Source organism: Aphelocoma coerulescens, chromosome 2, assembly GCF_041296385.1.
Source record: "Aphelocoma coerulescens isolate FSJ_1873_10779 chromosome 2, UR_Acoe_1.0, whole genome shotgun sequence".
Lineage (NCBI taxonomy): Eukaryota > Metazoa > Chordata > Aves > Passeriformes > Corvidae > Aphelocoma > Aphelocoma coerulescens.
The window spans coordinates 784,409-801,313 of NC_091015.1; the positions used below are offsets into that span (position 1 = coordinate 784,409).

General features: G+C 52.4%; 1 protein-coding gene across 6 annotated transcripts in view; it reads right to left on the reverse strand.

Moving 5' to 3' along the window:
- MAP4 (microtubule associated protein 4) overlaps positions 1–16,905 on the reverse strand; it is a 156,751-nt gene that overhangs the window by 11,488 nt on the left and 128,358 nt on the right. For 4 of the 6 annotated variants that reach the window (XM_069006127.1, XM_069006128.1, XM_069006124.1 and 1 more), the window contains 7 exons: positions 14,105–14,205; positions 12,990–13,205; positions 11,259–11,436; positions 7,579–7,638; positions 6,758–7,080; positions 4,798–4,923; positions 3,026–3,118 (listed from right to left, as the gene is read on the reverse strand). In XM_069006127.1, the coding sequence (XP_068862228.1) occupies positions 3,026–3,118; positions 4,798–4,923; positions 6,758–7,080; positions 7,579–7,638; positions 11,259–11,436; positions 12,990–13,205; positions 14,105–14,205 (1,097 nt within the window). The remainder of the gene's footprint in view (positions 1–3,025; positions 3,119–4,797; positions 4,924–6,757; positions 7,081–7,578; positions 7,639–11,258; positions 11,437–12,989; positions 13,206–14,104; positions 14,206–16,905) is intronic. The other 2 variants (XM_069006125.1, XM_069006126.1) reach the window with 2 other exon arrangements.

Sequence of the window (16,905 nt, forward strand, 5' to 3'; positions counted from 1 at the left end):
GGTTGTCTCAGGGGCTGTGAGTCAAGCTTTAATCACCAGTCCTTGCTTGCTTGGAGCTGGGATGAGACTAAATTTATCTCACAGAATGCACTTCAAAATCCTGCTGTTTGTTACCAGCTGTGGCTCCTGAGCTGAGATCCCAACTGTCCCACCTGCATGGAAGGGTGTGTTTGTAGGATTTCTAACAGGGGCTGGGTCTGCACCTTGGGATTGCACTGAGAGAGCCAAACACAGACTCTGGTGCCAGAAACAAACTGGAGCTTTGACAGAGGCTCAGGTGGGGAGTGTGAGCCTCAGCTCTTGTTTGCTTTTCTGTCTCCGACCACTTCCCAATCCATCTAAGCAGGCCAGAGGACACAGGACAGAGAAACATGGACACTCCAAAGCCCCTTCAGACCTTCAACAACACAGACATCACCTGCATTTTGTAAAATCTACCTCTGTACTGCTTTCTTTGAACAGAAAACTTGGTCAAAGGTTGGACTTGATGGTCTTGGAGATCTTCTCCAACCTCAGTGGTTCTGAGAGTGGGAAATACTAAACAAAAATACAACAAAAGCTTTTCCCCAGGAAACTGAACTGTGTCGAGGTATTTCTGGTGAGTGTAACATGAGCAGGAACAACTTCTGCTTCTGGGCACGGCTTCTGGGGAATCTGGGCATGGAGAAGAAATTATGTCCTTGTATAGAGGGCAAAATGGGCATCTGAACAGAGACCCAGCCTGGAGCCTCTTGGGGGAGTAGCAGGACAATGCCCCTGGATCCCTGGGAGTGTCCCAGGCCAGGCGGGACAGGGCTTGGAGCAGCCTGGGACAGTGGAAGATTTCCTGCCCATGGCAGGGGTGGCACTCAATGATCTGTAAGGTCCTTCCCAACCCAAACCATTCCATGCCCATCACTTCTACCAGAGCAACCCTAAAGCTCAATCAGAAATTGTTTCTAAACCACAAGTCTTGTCCACAGGATTCCTGAAAGCTTTAACTGAAGGCACAGACCAGAACAGACCTTCCAGACAGACCCACCAGGGAATTCAACACTGGGAATTCTATCAGAAGTGATCATTACAACCACTTGAGCAAGAAAACATCTGGGAAGAGGTCACTAAAGTCACAGTGCCCCAAAGGGAGCGAGAAGATATAAAAATGAATAAAAGAAAATGATTTACTGGGAAGACAGACTGGGCACTCACATCCACACTGCCTGTGCTGGAGGGCTGGGAATGCTTGCCTGGAGCTGCTCTGGGAGCATTTGGAACCTGGAAATGAGCTTTGGGCTCTGAAAATGCAGAATAAAGAGCTGCTCAAGTAGTTGAGCAAGGAGCAAAACTGCAGTGGTGAAAGGAGAGTGTGGGAGAGGAGAAGAAAGCAGGGACACAGCTGTCCCTGGCTGGGAATGCCTGGCAGTGAAGAGGGAAGGACAGGATGGTGATCCATGAGCAGAAGGACGCTTCACTGGCGCAGTTCATTAGGCAAGAAAAGATCTCCCACATTTCAATCCCATTTCTGGTAGCCTGAAAAAACAGGATAGGCACCAGTGAGGCTCCTGAAAGGCTGAACAAGGTGAAGGTGGCAAAATTGAAGTGGTTTATAAAATGCAGCCCCTTGGAGGGCACAGACAGGGAAATGCCACCAGCTGCTCCAGAAACTGTCACCAGCGTGGCCAAAGGCACTTCTGCCACTGACTCTGGAACAGCCTGGCCCAGGCTGGGGAACAGAACCAGGTGCAGCAGCCAGCAGGAACAGAAACAGGGCTCAAAAACACCCTGAGGGCTCAACACCAGCCTTCCCAGTTCTCCTGTGCGAGCACTTCCATGGGAAACACTCCCATGAACATGGTCTACATGATGGAAACAGCAAGGGAGAACCACAAACCCCAAACCCCAAATCCCCAGGCAGCAGGGGTGTGTGTCCAGTGACTGGGGGAGGCAGCCTGGGCTCAGTGGCACAGGTGTGACCCCAGCATCTGTCTCTGGCCACTGTGGCAACCACCCGGGAGGAAGCCACTTGTTCAGAACACACATTTGGTTGCCACTTGCAAAGATTTGTGGAAAAATCAGTCATGTAAAGGTTCAGCCAGTTGGACATGCATGTCCCAGGAAAAGTGGCCCCCAGCTGGCTCCACAGCCAGGTCCTGAGCAGGGTTTGTGTCACTGGACCAGGCTCCAGCCAGACACCCTGGGCACCTCATCAGATGTGACAGCTGGATGTCACTCCTCGGGAACACAGGATATGTAAACACCTATGGAAAAAACTTCCTTGGGCTCAAGTCCTTCAGGGTCTCTGAAATCACCCAAACTTTGCACTCCTGAGCCTCTCCTGTGCCAACAGCCCAGCCCAAGTTGGTCAGGGCAGCACAGGTCTGCCCCCGAGGCCCCAGACCATGCTCATGCTCTCCCGAGCTGTAGGATCTGGACAGTTAAGCTGGATTGCCTGGCAGACACTTTGAGCATCTAACACCCCAAACCAAGCTGCAGACACCACCAGATCACCTTTCTATTTTAATGAGCTCAGCCCTGCTGCCAGAGACACCAGCAGCCTTTACATTTAGAAACTAATCTCAGCTCAAAGATTAAGTCCCAGAGTCTTGGCCTGCTCCAAAGTCCTTTTTGTGAAACAAGAAGTGAAATGAGTGTGGCTGCAGCTGGCCCGGAGAGCCAGGGGAGAGTAACAGGCACTTCCAGGCCTTAATGCACGTGCTCTGGGAAATCCGAGTTCCACAGGTCAGGGAGGGAGGAGGAGCTCCCGGCGAGTTCAGTCCCAGGCTCAGCCACGTCCCCACCCCGAGTTTGGCCACGGCCAGCCCAGAGAGCAGGAACAGCCCGCCTGCAGCTGTGCACTGTGAAACGAACACAGCATTCAGCCCGGCAGCCCGAGGGAAATGCAATAATCCTCCAGCCTGAGCTGTCTCCAGGAGCCCTGGGGCTCTGCCTCAGCTTCTGCCTCCAGCAGAGCATTCCTGAGGCTGACACACCCAACACGGCACGAGAGGAGTTAGTAGACAGACAGCTTGCCCAGACCCATACTTACATTCCCACCTCCAGGGACATGCTTAATATTGTCCTTGGAACCACACTTGGACTGAACATGGCTGTAGTTCGCTTTTTTGGAGACTATCTGGACCTGGAACGTTACAGAATGGAAAACAACACAAGGGAAGAGGACTGGTTAGAGTTGTCATACGGCAGGAGGGGGCTCTGGAGCAACAGGGACTGTGTGGAACTCGACCCAGTGCAGGGGGGAAGCCACCGAGGAGGAGAGTGAGAGAGAGTGAAGGACAGGAGGCTGCACAGACAGTGTTAGTGCCAGGCTGGGAGCACCGCGGGGAGAACGCTCCCATGGACCCTGCGGAGCCCCGGCGTGGGATGGGGCTGCCCGTGGCTGTGGGAAACCTTCCTGGAGCAGGGAGAGCCAGCCCAGAGCCATTGGGGCTGCCCGTGGCTGTGGGAAACCTTCCTGGAGCAGGGAGAGCCAGCCCAGAGCCATTGGGGCTGCCCGTGGCTGTGGGAAACCTTCCTGGAGCAGGGAGAGCCAGCCCAGAGGGATGGGATGGGACTGTCCATGCCCCAGGAAGTCTCCTGGGAGGTTTCCAGTGACAGCTTCCCCAGAGCAGGGAGAGCCAGCCCTCAGAGCCACCACTCCCAGCACGCTGTGAGCTGCTCCCTGCCCACACCTGGACTGGCTCCAGCCCTGGATAATGTCCCTCCAAACCCCTGGGCAGTAAAGCTGGGTCTGAGAAACATTTTTCTGTTGAAGGCGGTCAAACCTTCAGTTGAATGATCTCAGATGAGCCCTGTGTTAATGAAATTGTTTCTCCTTTACACTGACTTGGATTTGAGGGCATGAGAATGTGGTTGGTGGTGGCTTGGCAGTGCTGGGGGTGGGGGTGCTTGGGCTCCATGATCTCAGAGAGCTTCTCCAGCCTCAATGATTCTGTGATTTTTAAATACAACAGGAGTAGCTGAGGTGAGCTTTACTCACAGCAGTAACTGGGTTAGACACCAGTGCTTGCAAAGGTTAGTTACAACACAGGTTTAGTCTGGAGTTATTTACCACAGCACCAACAGGCCCAAGCTGGATCCTGATTTCTACAAAAGGTGATAAACTTGGAGCACAACAGGGACCACCCAACACTCTCACCTGGGCAGGTTCCCAGAGCTCCTCAGCCAGGTCAGAAGGGCTGGATTCAGGGAACAGCAGCTCTGGGAACATACCCATGCCATGGAGCATGGGGTGGTTCACTGACTCCCTAGAGGTACAAATCCTGTTCATTCCTGACCATTCCCGCCCGATAACATCAGAATTACACTGTGGCACTCCCCCCTCACCCCATCCACTGTACTTTGGAGTAGCCCATCCAATGGTGATGGCCTCATGCATGGAGTTACAGAGTTTTGGTACAACTAGGTCGGGAATATTACAGGAAAGATGTGAACTCCTTCATTTCTGCAGTCTTACAAGCAGCAGCTCTGAACTCAACCTCTCTGCCTCGTTACAAACTGGTTCTGTGTCAAGAACTGGGTTTAAGGAAACCTCTGACTCAAAGTGAAGCCTGCATTAACCTGCAAGTGAAACTGGAGGACCCTGCTCTGGAAACCTTTCCAGCAGCTGTGGAGAAAGTCGCTCCCTGGAGGAGTTTCCCTGGGAACATCTCAGGGTGCACAGGAGAGGACGGGAAGTGCCTGTGCAAGGAACAGTGCCACTGACAGGAGAGAGCAGGACAGCTGGAGAGGAGGGACAGTGACTCAAAACGGAAACATTTTCCTTCATCTCCCCCAGAGAAAAGTGTGAAAGGAACTCACTTTCCCATTGGGCTGTTTGGGGACCCCCTCTTTTGCTGCGGCTGCTTTAGGAGCCACTTTAGTGCCCGCGCTGGGTTCAGACCTGGGCGCGGCGGCGGCTGAGTCTGGCTTTTTCTCTATTTTCCCCTGGATGGAGACAAAGGGATGATTTCAACCAGCAAAAGCAGAAGTGTGGGCAGGAGCACGGGAACACGGATACACCTGGTGCAGCAGAGGACCTGGAGAACTCCTTGCATGCTCTAATTCCCAGGCCAAGGATAATCCCATGACCAGGAATGGTGACACTGAGGGTGGGAGGGCACAGCCCCAGGTGGAGCGGGCACCCTGAGGGCACAGAGCAAGGATTCAGTGCTCCATGTCTCAAAAAGCTCCTGGTGCCCTTCCTCGGGATCCAAGGGACCCCAGGACACTGATCCTGCCAAAAAAATCCAGCCAAATCCCTGGGGAACCCAACAGCAGCGCAGGACCAGCTCCTGCACACGGAGGACGTGGTGCAGATCTGGGAGGCAGAGACAGCCAGTGCTGATCTGGGGCTCTGAGAGCTCTGCTGGACACACAGCCCGTGCTCCCAGCTCGGATTCCCACCCACACAACACTGCACTCAGGATTTGAGCTCAACACCTGGTTTGGTTTTTATCTAACAAAAGGCAGGTGCACCCAGACAGTCCACCTGAGCAGAAAATTGAAGGAAAATTTACAGGTTTCATAAAAATTCAGCATCTACCTGAGAATATCCATTGTTTGGCTAATTTAGATGCAGGCAAGTGCAGCAGAACCTGCATTTTTGAGGAGGGGCTCAGCATAAATCTTGTATTTCACTAACCTACAGACCAGTGAACAAAAACCCCCCAAGATTACAACATTCTCAGACTCTAAAAACAGCCCAGTGTACATAAGACTACAAAAAGGACAAATTGCTTAACAAGGCAATTGTTAGGATTTAATAACTTTGTGAAAATATTTAGAAAAATTCAGGACAGTGCAATTAAATGCAAACTAAAGTCCCTTAAGCTGACACAATGAGGGCTGTGCTGTGCTGCTGCACAGCCAGGAGACTGCTGACTCTGAGGATAAATCCATGCTGTATCGATGCTGTCTGGGACACACAACACCCAGCCAGGAGTGCCCTTGACTTTAATGTGCCTGAGAGCAGATTAAGGCTCCCAGCATGGAATGTGCTCCCTTGGCAGCACATTAAAGTTCTGGGCCGGGTTATTCAGCACCACAGAGCTGCAGCAAAGAGAAGTGGAAAGATCTGTGTCCCACTGGGGGGGAATCACAGCCCTCTGGCTGCTGCTAACACACGTGGCCAGCCCAAGGCCGGGGTTATACAACAGCTGATCGCGGTGCTGTGGTTCTGCACAGCCACACTGTTTAAAGCTCAGCAGAGGCTGCAGGTGCATCCCAACACCTTTATCCTTTCCATGGCAGATACTGATGGTGGAAGTGCCATTTAAGAGCATTAAGAGGCAGTGAGAGCCCCAGGTTTTATCTCTGTTAATGGTTTTTCAGCGCTATCCTTGCCTCGTGGCCACCACAGGTGATCCCAAAAGACTCATTTCATGTCAGCTTCGGGCCTGACAAGTTGGACAGGGAAAGATGCTGTGGAACTTGCTCCTGAAGCTGGATTTCCCTCATCCTAGTGCACTATTCCACCTTCTGTGCCACTCAGCAGACTCAACTCCCCTACTCAAAGGTTTGGAATACAGACAGGTTCCGAGCCTTCCACTCCGAGTCTCTGTGCCAGGCCCTACGACAGCAGAGCAGCAGCAGAGCTCTGAATTCCTGCAGGTATCCCAGGGAACAGGGGCTGGCTCTGGGGTGGATCCCGCCTTGTGCAGCAAGCAGGACCCCAGCGAGGAGCTCTGCAGAGCGTGCCCGAGGAGAGCAGTGAGGACACAGCCACCCAGCCCAGCAGAGCCGCTCCCGAGCGCGGATCCTCGCAGCCGGAGGAGCTCACCTTCCCTCCCCCGGGCTGGTGCTTGATGTTGTCCGTGGAGCCGATCTTGGAGCGCACGTTCTTCAGGTCGGGGGCGGAGGCGCTGCTGGCCGGGCGGGGCGGTTTGGAGGCGCCGCTGGCTTTGCTGGCAGCCTTGGCCGTGGCTTTCTTGGCGTCCGCCGACACCGTGGAGGCCGTGGCGGCTTTGGGCGCGGCGGCTTTGGGCTTGGGCCGGCTGGAGGCCACCCCGGGCACGCTGGGAGCGCTGGAGGCCGTGGTGGAAGGAGTGGTGGCACTGCTCTTGGTGGCGTTGCCAGTAGCGCTCTTGGGGCGGCTGGAATCTGCTGCGGGATCGCAGGGAATGTGGGAGGGAAGGGGGAGAACAGGGGTCAGAGCCTGCTACACAAATGTCCTCAGTCACACAATCCCAGCGTGGGCTGGGACCTCAGAGAGCACGGGCAGGGACATCTTCTGCCATCCCAGGGTGCTCCAGCCTGGCCTGGGACACCCCCGTTCCCAGAGATGTACAGGGACCCCCTTAACAACCCCAGCCCCAGAAAAAGGGGATTTGACTCTGACTGAGGAAACAGCCTCAGGCTGGGCCAGGGGAGGCTCAGGGTGGACATTGGGAGCATTCCTTCCCCAGAAGGGCTGTCCAGCCCTGGCACAGCTGCCCAGGGCAGGGGTGGAGTTCCCATTGCTGGAGGGATTTAACAGCCCTGTGCATGTGGGGAACATGGTCAGGGGTGGCCTTGGCAGTGCTGGGGGCTGGGTGGGCTCGATGGTCCTGCAGGGTTTTCCCACAAAGGATTTCCACAGTGAGATGGGAAGTGAGCAGTTACCTGAGGGAGACTTTGCCGAGGTTTTCTTGGCATCGGCCGGCTTCGCGTCCGTCTTGATCGCTGCCAACACAAACACAGAGGTCAGAACGTCAGGGGAGGATCCCCGCAGGAGTCCAGGCCTGGAATCAGCCCAAGGATTAACTGCTCTGGGTGAGCACCTGGCTGGGGTGCTCCTGCTGGCAGCAAAAGCCCCTCGTATTTTGCAGCCAAAGCACCAATTCACGTCACAGGATCCTCATTCGGTGACACCACACACCTGGGGATGGGCTGCGTTTCGTTTCTTCTCAAATTCACTTCCTGAATCTGACAGCACTCGCTGGGAGGGTTTTAATCCTGCCCCACCTTCAGTTCTTAAAAAAACCCCAACCAAGCAAAAAAACACCCCAAAACATTTCCTTTCTTTAAAAAGCACCAAAAGCAACCCCACGTTTGTCCTTGCCCAACCTTGCTCTCATTGCCAGACCAGTCCTACCCTGTGCCAATTTTCTTGCACAGGAGTTACTGCACATATTTCGGCCCCTATTTTAATTGTATAAACCCAAAAATCAATCCCTAAACTGAGCTGCCTTTGGGCAAAGCCCAACGATCATGACCTGATTACACTGCACAGAGGACGTGCTAAACCAGGGATGCAGCCACACTTCTCCAAGCAGGAGAAAACCAAACACCAAATTGACCAAGGCAAAAACCACGGACTGAAAAACAGACACAACTTTATTTTAAGGAGCTCTTTGCTCATGAAATTGGAGGGATTTTACTCTCAGTGGTGAGCAAGTTTGGGTAAAGTCTGCTTCATTTCAACAGCCAAAGGAAGGCAACATTGAAAAGAAATAATAAATGGAAAAGACCCAAGTTAGAAATTATGAAAAGCCTTGATTTTAATATTTAATTTCCATTTAGTCTCAGATTTTTAGATAAACTCCAGCAGCTGTCAGGGTCCTTTATGGAATATCAATACCAAAAGGACCAAGGGGAAGAGGCAGATAACTACAGGCCAAGTTAGTCTGGATCATTCCACCCTGACTTTGCTAAAAGCATTCAATTAAACACCCCAGATAAGATTCCAGCTAATGAGGTGAAACTCATTTGGATAATTTAATAAGGCCTAAAGGACAGATACATAATTAATAGCAAACACTTCAAACAAGGGGCTGGCAAGCCAACCTAATTTAATTCCTCGAGACCACAACTTTAATTGGGGAAACTGCATGGACAGAACAGACTTAGGTTTATGTAAAGGCAAAGGAATCTTATGTTACATTAATATACAGAGAGATGTTATTTCTGCTGGTGTCAGTGGGGAGCCAAATGCTGAACACTTCTGTCTGTGTTAACATGAGATGGTGAAAACCCAGATAAAGCCCCTGGGACGATGGTCTGTACTGACAGACTTTGATCTGTGCCTGATCTGAGGGGCTGAGCGTGGTCTTGTACAAATATTAAAGTCATTTCCACAGGGAGGGGAGCAAAAACTAATGAAAAAAAAAATTAAAAATAAAAATATCAATCCCTGCATAATCTGTGGCTCTCCTTTAGAAAGAGAGAAATGACTGACATTCAATACCTGAAAAAGTGGAACTATAGAATGTCAAACCCAGCCTTTACACACACATTTCATGTGAGACAATGACTGAAACTTGATGGCAGCTCAAGGCACCGAGTGCCTGACACGAGAAAAGCACCAGCAGCTGTCCTGAAGGAGGATCTTCAGCCACAGACACCATCTTCAGCCCCAGACTTACTCTCTGTCTCAACACTGTGCAATGAGAAACTAAATTCATGGAATCACTGTAGTCGGAAAAGTCCTGCAAGGCCATCCAGTACAACTGTCCCCCACTACTGACCTCGTCCCCAGGTGCCACATCCACATGGGTGTCACATCCCTCCAGGAACGGGGACTCCTCCACTGCCCTGGGCAGCCCATTCCAGTGCCTGGGCCACCCTTTCCAGGCGGAATGTTCCCAATATCCACCCTGAGCCTCCCCTGGCCCAGCCTGAGGCCATTCCCTCTCCTCCTGTCCCTGTTCTGGGAGCCCCACTGGCTGCCCCCTCCTCTGAAGGAGCTGATCAGAGCTGTGACTCCAAGAGCTCCAGGTGTGCCCACCCACGTCTTACCCAAACCAAACCAAACCAAACCAAACCAAACCAAACCAAACCAAACCAAACCAAACCATGAGCATTGGGCTTGTTGTGGTTCCCTTGAGGCCCCAGGGCACCACCCACCCTCTGTCCCACCCCTGCTCCCCCCTCACCCAGAACAGGACCCCCTTCCTCTTCCCATTCCTGCCTCCTCTGTGCATTTGCAGACCCAGACAGGGCGGCTGTGCCTCCCCATGGAGCCCCTCCAGCTGACCTCATCCTCCCTCACCCACAAGGCTCTGCCTGCGCTTGGCAGAGTCCCACCACGTTCCCGGTGCCACAGCCTCTTCCTCTGCACATCCTGCCTCCTGGAACAGCCTCCCTGCAGCTCTGCATCGCTGACTCCGTCTCTTTTCAAATGTCAGCGGCGAACGCTCCTTTGTTTGTGGCTCGGTTTGGGCAGGAGGAATGAACCCAACTCATTAGAACAGATCCCACATTGCAGGGCTCCAGTTTGCCTCCAAGACCACACAAAATGAATTTTACCAGGATGTCCATGGGATCAGACAGGATACACAGCTCTTGGAATGTGCAGCACCTTCTCTACACTTGATGAATTAGATTTTCCCCCAGAGCACAAAGTCTGGGATGTCCATCAAGCCTAGCACATGCCAACACAGCTGAAACATGACAATTCCTTTGGGAAAGCGGGGCTATGAATCTGCTTTGGGATTCAAACCAATCCGTGTTGTTTTACACATTTATTGGCAAATTTTGCCACTGAGGCCCAGTCATTTGAAAAGACTTGAGAAGACTCAACTATGATCTTATCTGATGTTCAATCTCTTGAGCTCCATTAAAATGAGTGAGAACAGTGTTAGTTTATCTAAAACACTGCTCAGGTTTCCTGTTGAACTCATGGGAAGCTCCCTCTTCAGCAGCAGTATTAAAGAGTATTAAAGACTGGGACACAGTTTTTGGATGAAGCTGATGTGATTTCAGCTCCAAATTCTTCCTGCTCTACTAAAAACCCTCCACTTCTGCTCAACCCTTTTTGGATTTCACACACCAGTTCAGGTGTTCCAAGTCCTCTTCCAAAGATTTGCTTTCCCAAGTTTTATTTAGTGTTTCATCTGTTCCTATGGCAAAATGCAGAGGGAATACAATCCCTACTCTCAAATCAAGTGTGTCCAGTAACTGAATTAACCCTCGATCACACAGAGTTGATCCAGGTTGGCCCTGAAGGGAATTTGGAAGAGGAAGCCTTGGAGAGAAAAACCTTTGAGCTACTGTCAGAATCCAGACATGGAGTGGCTTTTGAACACTTCCAGGGGTGGGGACTCCACCCCTGCCCTGGGCAGCTGTGCCAGGGCTGGACAGCCCTTCTGGAGAAGGAATGCTCCCAATATCCACCCTGACCCTGCCCTGGCCCAGCCTGAGGCCGTTCCTTCTCCTCCTGTCCCTGTTCCCTGGGAGCAGAGCCCGACCCCCCCGGCTGCCCCCTCCTGTCAGGGACTTGTGGGGAGCACTTGGTGCTGCTCAGACAGGACCTTGCTGCTGCTGAAGGACAGATTCCCAGGGGAAAAGGAGGGAGCACTCACACGTCGGCCTCTTGGGAGGAGACGCCGCCGTGGTTTTGGCAGCAGCCGCTGCCGTCACCGGCGATGGTGCCGTGGTCCTGGGAGTAGCAGAGGAGCTCCTGGAAGGAGTTTTAGGAGTGGTGGAGGCTGGAGGCTTGGAGAGGGAGGTTCTCTTCTCCGTGGGCTTCGCATCCGCAACCTGGAACAGAGCAGGCAGTGTCAGAACAGCCGGAACGTCACCGGCAAAGCACCGTGCTCCAAGTCAATGGGAAGTGCCAAAAAAGGCTGAAATGAACAGAAATTGCTGAAATTTTTAAACACTTAATTAAGCCTGGCACTGCTGAAAGGATATAATGCAATTAAAATATAATGAAGACGTGCAGAAGCGAGCGATGGAGTGGAGGGCAGGACATGGAGCACGGACCCTGCGGAGGAGCAGGTCCCACCCAGGGCTGGCTCAGCTTTGATGTGTGGAGGCCTCTCCAGCTGGGAAGGAGGTTTTGATTTCTGGAGAAAATGGAACCATCAGTCCCCCAGCAATGCTCCTGGGAGACATTCCCATCCTCCAGGAGCAGGAATGCTCCCTAAGCTGGAATCTGTTTCAACACTGGGGACATGAGAATTGGGTATCTGTGGCTCATCCCTCACTTGGAAAACACTTTCCTGCTGTCCCTGGCAAGGCACTTACTTGTCAACTGCCTGATCTCTGAAGTATGGAAATACTGAGTTAATGCATGGGGACAAATCTGATTTTATCAAAAAGGGATTCAGAATGATCCAAAAACTTGAGCCAAACCAAAGTCACCAGCTCAGAGAAAAGCACAGATTTACACCTGGGCTCTCATTTGCCTTCTCTTATTTTTAGTTAGTCCTAAAAGACACTCAAATACAGTAATTTGAGCTTAATACAGCAGGAATGGTGCTGTTTAGCCACCAGTAAAATAGATTTTGACATTCCCTTTTAAAGTTGAATTCTTCTACTCTGTAAGATCACAGGTTAACATAGGGAACATTCAAGGGACACCTCCTGTTCTTCACACATGGGGATTCCCTGCTCATCTGGAACATGCAACACTGCCCATGAATACTCTCTTTAGGGGAATTACAAATCTCCAACATTTTCTAAGTGCTGTCAGTTCTCTCTGTACAGTTCTGCAGTGACCAGACACCATAAAATGACCACTGGTGGGAGATACAGAGCATTCACATGGATTTGTTCTTCTTCAATATTAATATCAGAGGTCTCCAATCAGGATTCCCATGTTCTTGCCTGGATTTAGGAGCTGTATACAGAAGGAATTGTTCCCTGGGAGGGTGGGCAGGCCCTGGCACAGGGTGCCCAGAGCAGCTGGGGCTGCCCCTGGATCCCTGGCAGTGCCCAAGGCCAGGCTGGACACTGGGGCTTGGAGCAGCCTGGGACAGTGGGAGGTGTCCCTGCCCATGGCAGGGGGTGGGATGGGATGGGCTTTAAGGTCCCTCCCAACCCAAGCCAATCTGGGATCCCTGATTCATTAGGACAATCTCAGCAACACACTCAGGTTTATTCTCCTCTGTGGTGACACAATTCAGTGCCAGGGACCCGATGCCATCCCTGGTTTAATGGAAGCTGCTCCCAAGAGCCCTGCAGCTCCCAGCACATCCCATTCCTGATCTCACCCCAGCAGAGGAATGACGTTCTGCCTCGTGGGTGAGAGCTGGGAATCTCCCTGTGCGTGAGCCCTGGGCGCTCCCCCAGAGCCGGGCGGTTCTTACCTTTGGTTTAGTCTCTTTTGGAGTTAAGGTGGAGGGACGGGTGCTGCTGCTGCTGCCGGGGCGTTTGGCAGTGGTGCCAGGAGCAGGACCTGCAGTTGGGCTCGTGGGCTTTTTGTTTGTGCCCGGGGTGGCCGAGCTCGGCCGCTTGGGGCTGGTGGTGGCCGAGGGCTTGGCTTTCGCTGCTGCCGGCTTTGGAGAGGAGGTGGATGCAGCAGGCTTTAGGGGTGGGCCAAAAAGCAAAATCCAGGATAAAACCAAAGAAATACAACAAAAAATAGCGCATTGTAAACCAAAACATTGAGCTGCAACAACAGAAAAGTGATATTTTAAAGGAAACTAATAATAATAATAATAATAATAATAATAATAATAATAATAATAATAATAATAATCTTTCTGTTTTCTGAGCGTAACAAAGACCGAAATGCAGCAGCCTCTGGGGCCGGGGGGGTTCTACCATTCAATTCCAAACCAACGGGATTTATTCCAGCAGCGTCGAAAGCAGCAGAAGGAATGGCTGCTAAAGCTGGATTAGTCACTGGGTGCTCCTGGCATCCAGAGCTACGTGCAATCCACAGGCCGTGGCTTTCCAATTACGGGCACACGGGGATTGCGAGCTCCAAATCCTCATCGGATCAGCTCCCGCGGTCACACGGGCAGGGCCTCGAGGGGAGAGAGCCCCCGGCCCCCCCAGCCCTCCTGGGGACACTTGGGGGGAATCTGCTGCGTGCTGGAAGCTCCTGAAAGCAAAGCTCCCAAGCCAGAGGAGCCAGGCCGGAGCAGGGCTGTGCAGTGCACAGAAATGTGCTGTGAACACAGAGTACCGGTGAGCACGGGCGTTACTACACGTTTGCTACACGTTTACTACACGTTTACTACTGCTACACCACCAACACCAACCGGGGAATTCAGTGAAATAAAGTTTCCACACTTTTCTCAAGGGCGCTTCCAGTCCCCCTGGCCACAGCTCTGGAACTGGATGGGTTTGCTCTGGGGAAAGGGCTCATGAGTGGCAGCTCAGAAAACAGAATTTGGGCTGGCACAGCTGGGGAAGCAGGAAAGCTGGCAAATAAAACCCATGGAAGCAGAGATGGCAGACAGGGAACAGCTCCTACCTTGGTCTTCTTCTCCGGGCTGGGAGGGAGCTCCTTGTTGGGAGGAGCTGTGATGTCGTTCCCAGTCACGGCCTCGGCTGCTTTGGGCTCCTCTGGTTTGGCTGGAGGGAAGGAAGGGAGATTTGTGAGTTTAAGCTTTTTTTTTTTAATATCTAGTTTTTAGTTTACTGTTATTCAACACAGCAGCAGCAGGAGACAGAACTGAGACAGCACAGGTTGGTATTAGTGGGAAATTCCCTAAACCCAGAATACCTGCAGGAAGAAAGATTTTCCCTGTAACAGGACAGGTTCATCCAGATGCTGTTAGATTCCAATTTCTCATTTTATCCCAGTGGGAAAAGCCAGACAGCAGATGAAGGTTTAATTTAAATAGCAAATCTTCCCATCTTTCAAGTTAAAATAAATTGTTGGAATGTTAATGGTGAAGTTCTGACCTCTTCCAGGTTTTACACTTATCTTGGAGTGGGGTTCTCTTCCCAACTATCCCTATTGTTACAGCTGTTCCTGCTCAGCCTTTCTTCTGCCCACATCCCCAGCTGGAATCCTGTGTGAGCAGGGAGGATTCCCAGCAGCCAAAGGGGGCAATGGGAAAGGTCACACAGGCCACAGGTCCCAGCCCGGGGGCCAACAATACCAGGACCTGGAGCTGCTGCAGAGAGCCCAGAGGAGGCCCCGGAGCTGCTCCAGGGCTGGAGCCCCTCTGCTCTGGAGCCAGGCTGGGACAGCTGGGAATGTTCCCCTGGAGAAGGGAAGGACACAGGGAGAGCTCAGAGCCCCTGGCAGGGCCCAAAGGGGCTCCAGGAGAGCTGCAGAGGGACTGGGGACAAGGCCTGGAGGGACAGGACACAGGGAATGGCTTCCCAGTGCCAGAGGGCAGGGACGGATGGGAGATTGGGAATTGGGAATTACTGGCTGGGAGGGTGGGGAGGGGCTGGGCTGGAATTCCCAGAGCAGCTGTGGCTGCCCCTGGATCCCTGGCAGTGCCCAAGGCCAGGCTGGACATTGGGGCTGGGAGCAGCCTGGGACAGTGGGAGGTGTCCCTGCCCGTGGCAGGGGTGGGGTAGGATGGTCCTTAATGCCTCTTTCCATCCAAACCATTCCAAGATTCCCATGAGGGCAGAACACGGAGATCCCGTTCTGGCAGTGGGATCACACCGACCCCTCTCTGGAGCTGTGTCACAGCACAAAGCTCAGATTCAGTTCCAGGAAGGGCCAGTTCTCCCTGTGATTGTTCATTTTGGTCACTGCCACCCGAGCTGTGACACTGGGTGGGGACACTGAACACACACAGGCTCCTCTCCAAAGGCAGGAGAGCAGCACCACCTCCTCGCATCCTTTGAAACCCAGAGTCCAACGCAGTGTCCAGCCACAGCAGCACCAGCACTGCCCTCCAACCCAACAAAATGTTCACTTAATAGCAGCTTTCCCACATTTTCTCCCCAAATCCCTGAAATCCCACAGCACCCTCAGTGCTGCTCAGCACCATAGGACAAGCCAGGAGCAGCTTTTATCCCTATAAATCACTTCCAACCCCTCCTTCCCCACGGAGCAGCTGCACAACCGCAGGGCCCTGGGCTCCCTTCCGCTGCAATTCCTGTGGCATTCGGATTTCAGCAGGATCTGGTGCCAGCAGCCCAGCACAAATTCCTGCATCTCCCCTGTCCTCTGGGGATTCAGATCCAGCATTATCCGTGTTGGACGCTGCTTTTCATAACCACACAACAGATCGTGACAAGGCCAGGGTAACAATTCCAGCAGTAAACAGCCTGTTCTCCACATCTTTTGGAAATCACTATTTATTTCCCTGTCTTCCTGCTTGTCAGACTTGACAGGAGCGTCTCAGAGGATGGTTCAGTCCTGGTACAAACCAGGAAAATCAAATGAACCCGTGCCTCCCTCCCACCAGAGAATGGGTGTTGTTATTTATGTTCTGACTCCAGGATAAGTTCAGGATCAGCCTTTGTTTCCCTGCACTGGCTTAACCCCTTCCTACCCATCTGGCTTTCCAGTTTTGCAGCACTGGGCTGAGCATCCTGGGCACATAAAAGAGGCTTGTGAAGAAAAACAGCAAAATGTAGAGGTTGAACACCTGTTTTAATGCAAAATTCTTAGGAATTGGTCCTGTTCACCTGGAAAACCTGTTTTTGTAGCAGCTGATCTGCACTGGCTCCTCTCTACCTGATTCCTCCCCTGCATCTCAATGAACCTGTATCTTCCCCCTTGTTTCACCTGCCCGTTCCATCCACAGCAATGCCAGCAGGAGCAGCTCTTGTCAGCAGTCCCACTCCTGAATAACAACCTCCTGCCCATTCCCTTCCCTCCGCTCCTGGGAATGGCTTCATTTGGAATCCAACCAGTCTCAAATATCCCCGACATCAAGGTGACTTCCCATCTGGTGGAAGCTGCTGTCATTAATTATTTCAGCTAATTCAGCACCAACATTAAACCTCTGGCTGATGAGGGATTGCAGCATCCACAGCATGAATTCCCTGAATCAGGGAATGCTCCTCAAATCCCTCAACTTCCAAAGGTTCAGGATTTGAACTCTAACACCTTCCATGTTTCTGAACCAATGACAACATGAATGTCATGGTATTTCATGTTGCTTAATAGAAGGTGAATAAAAACCAGGACGGGACACAGGGAATGGCTTCCCACTGCCAGAGGGCAGGGATGGATGGGAGATTGGGAAGGAATCGTTCCCTGGGAGGGTGGGCAGGCCCTGGCACAGGGTGCCCAGAGCAGCTGTGGCTGCCCCTGGATCCCTGGCAGTGCCCAAGGCCAGGCTGGACACTGGGGCT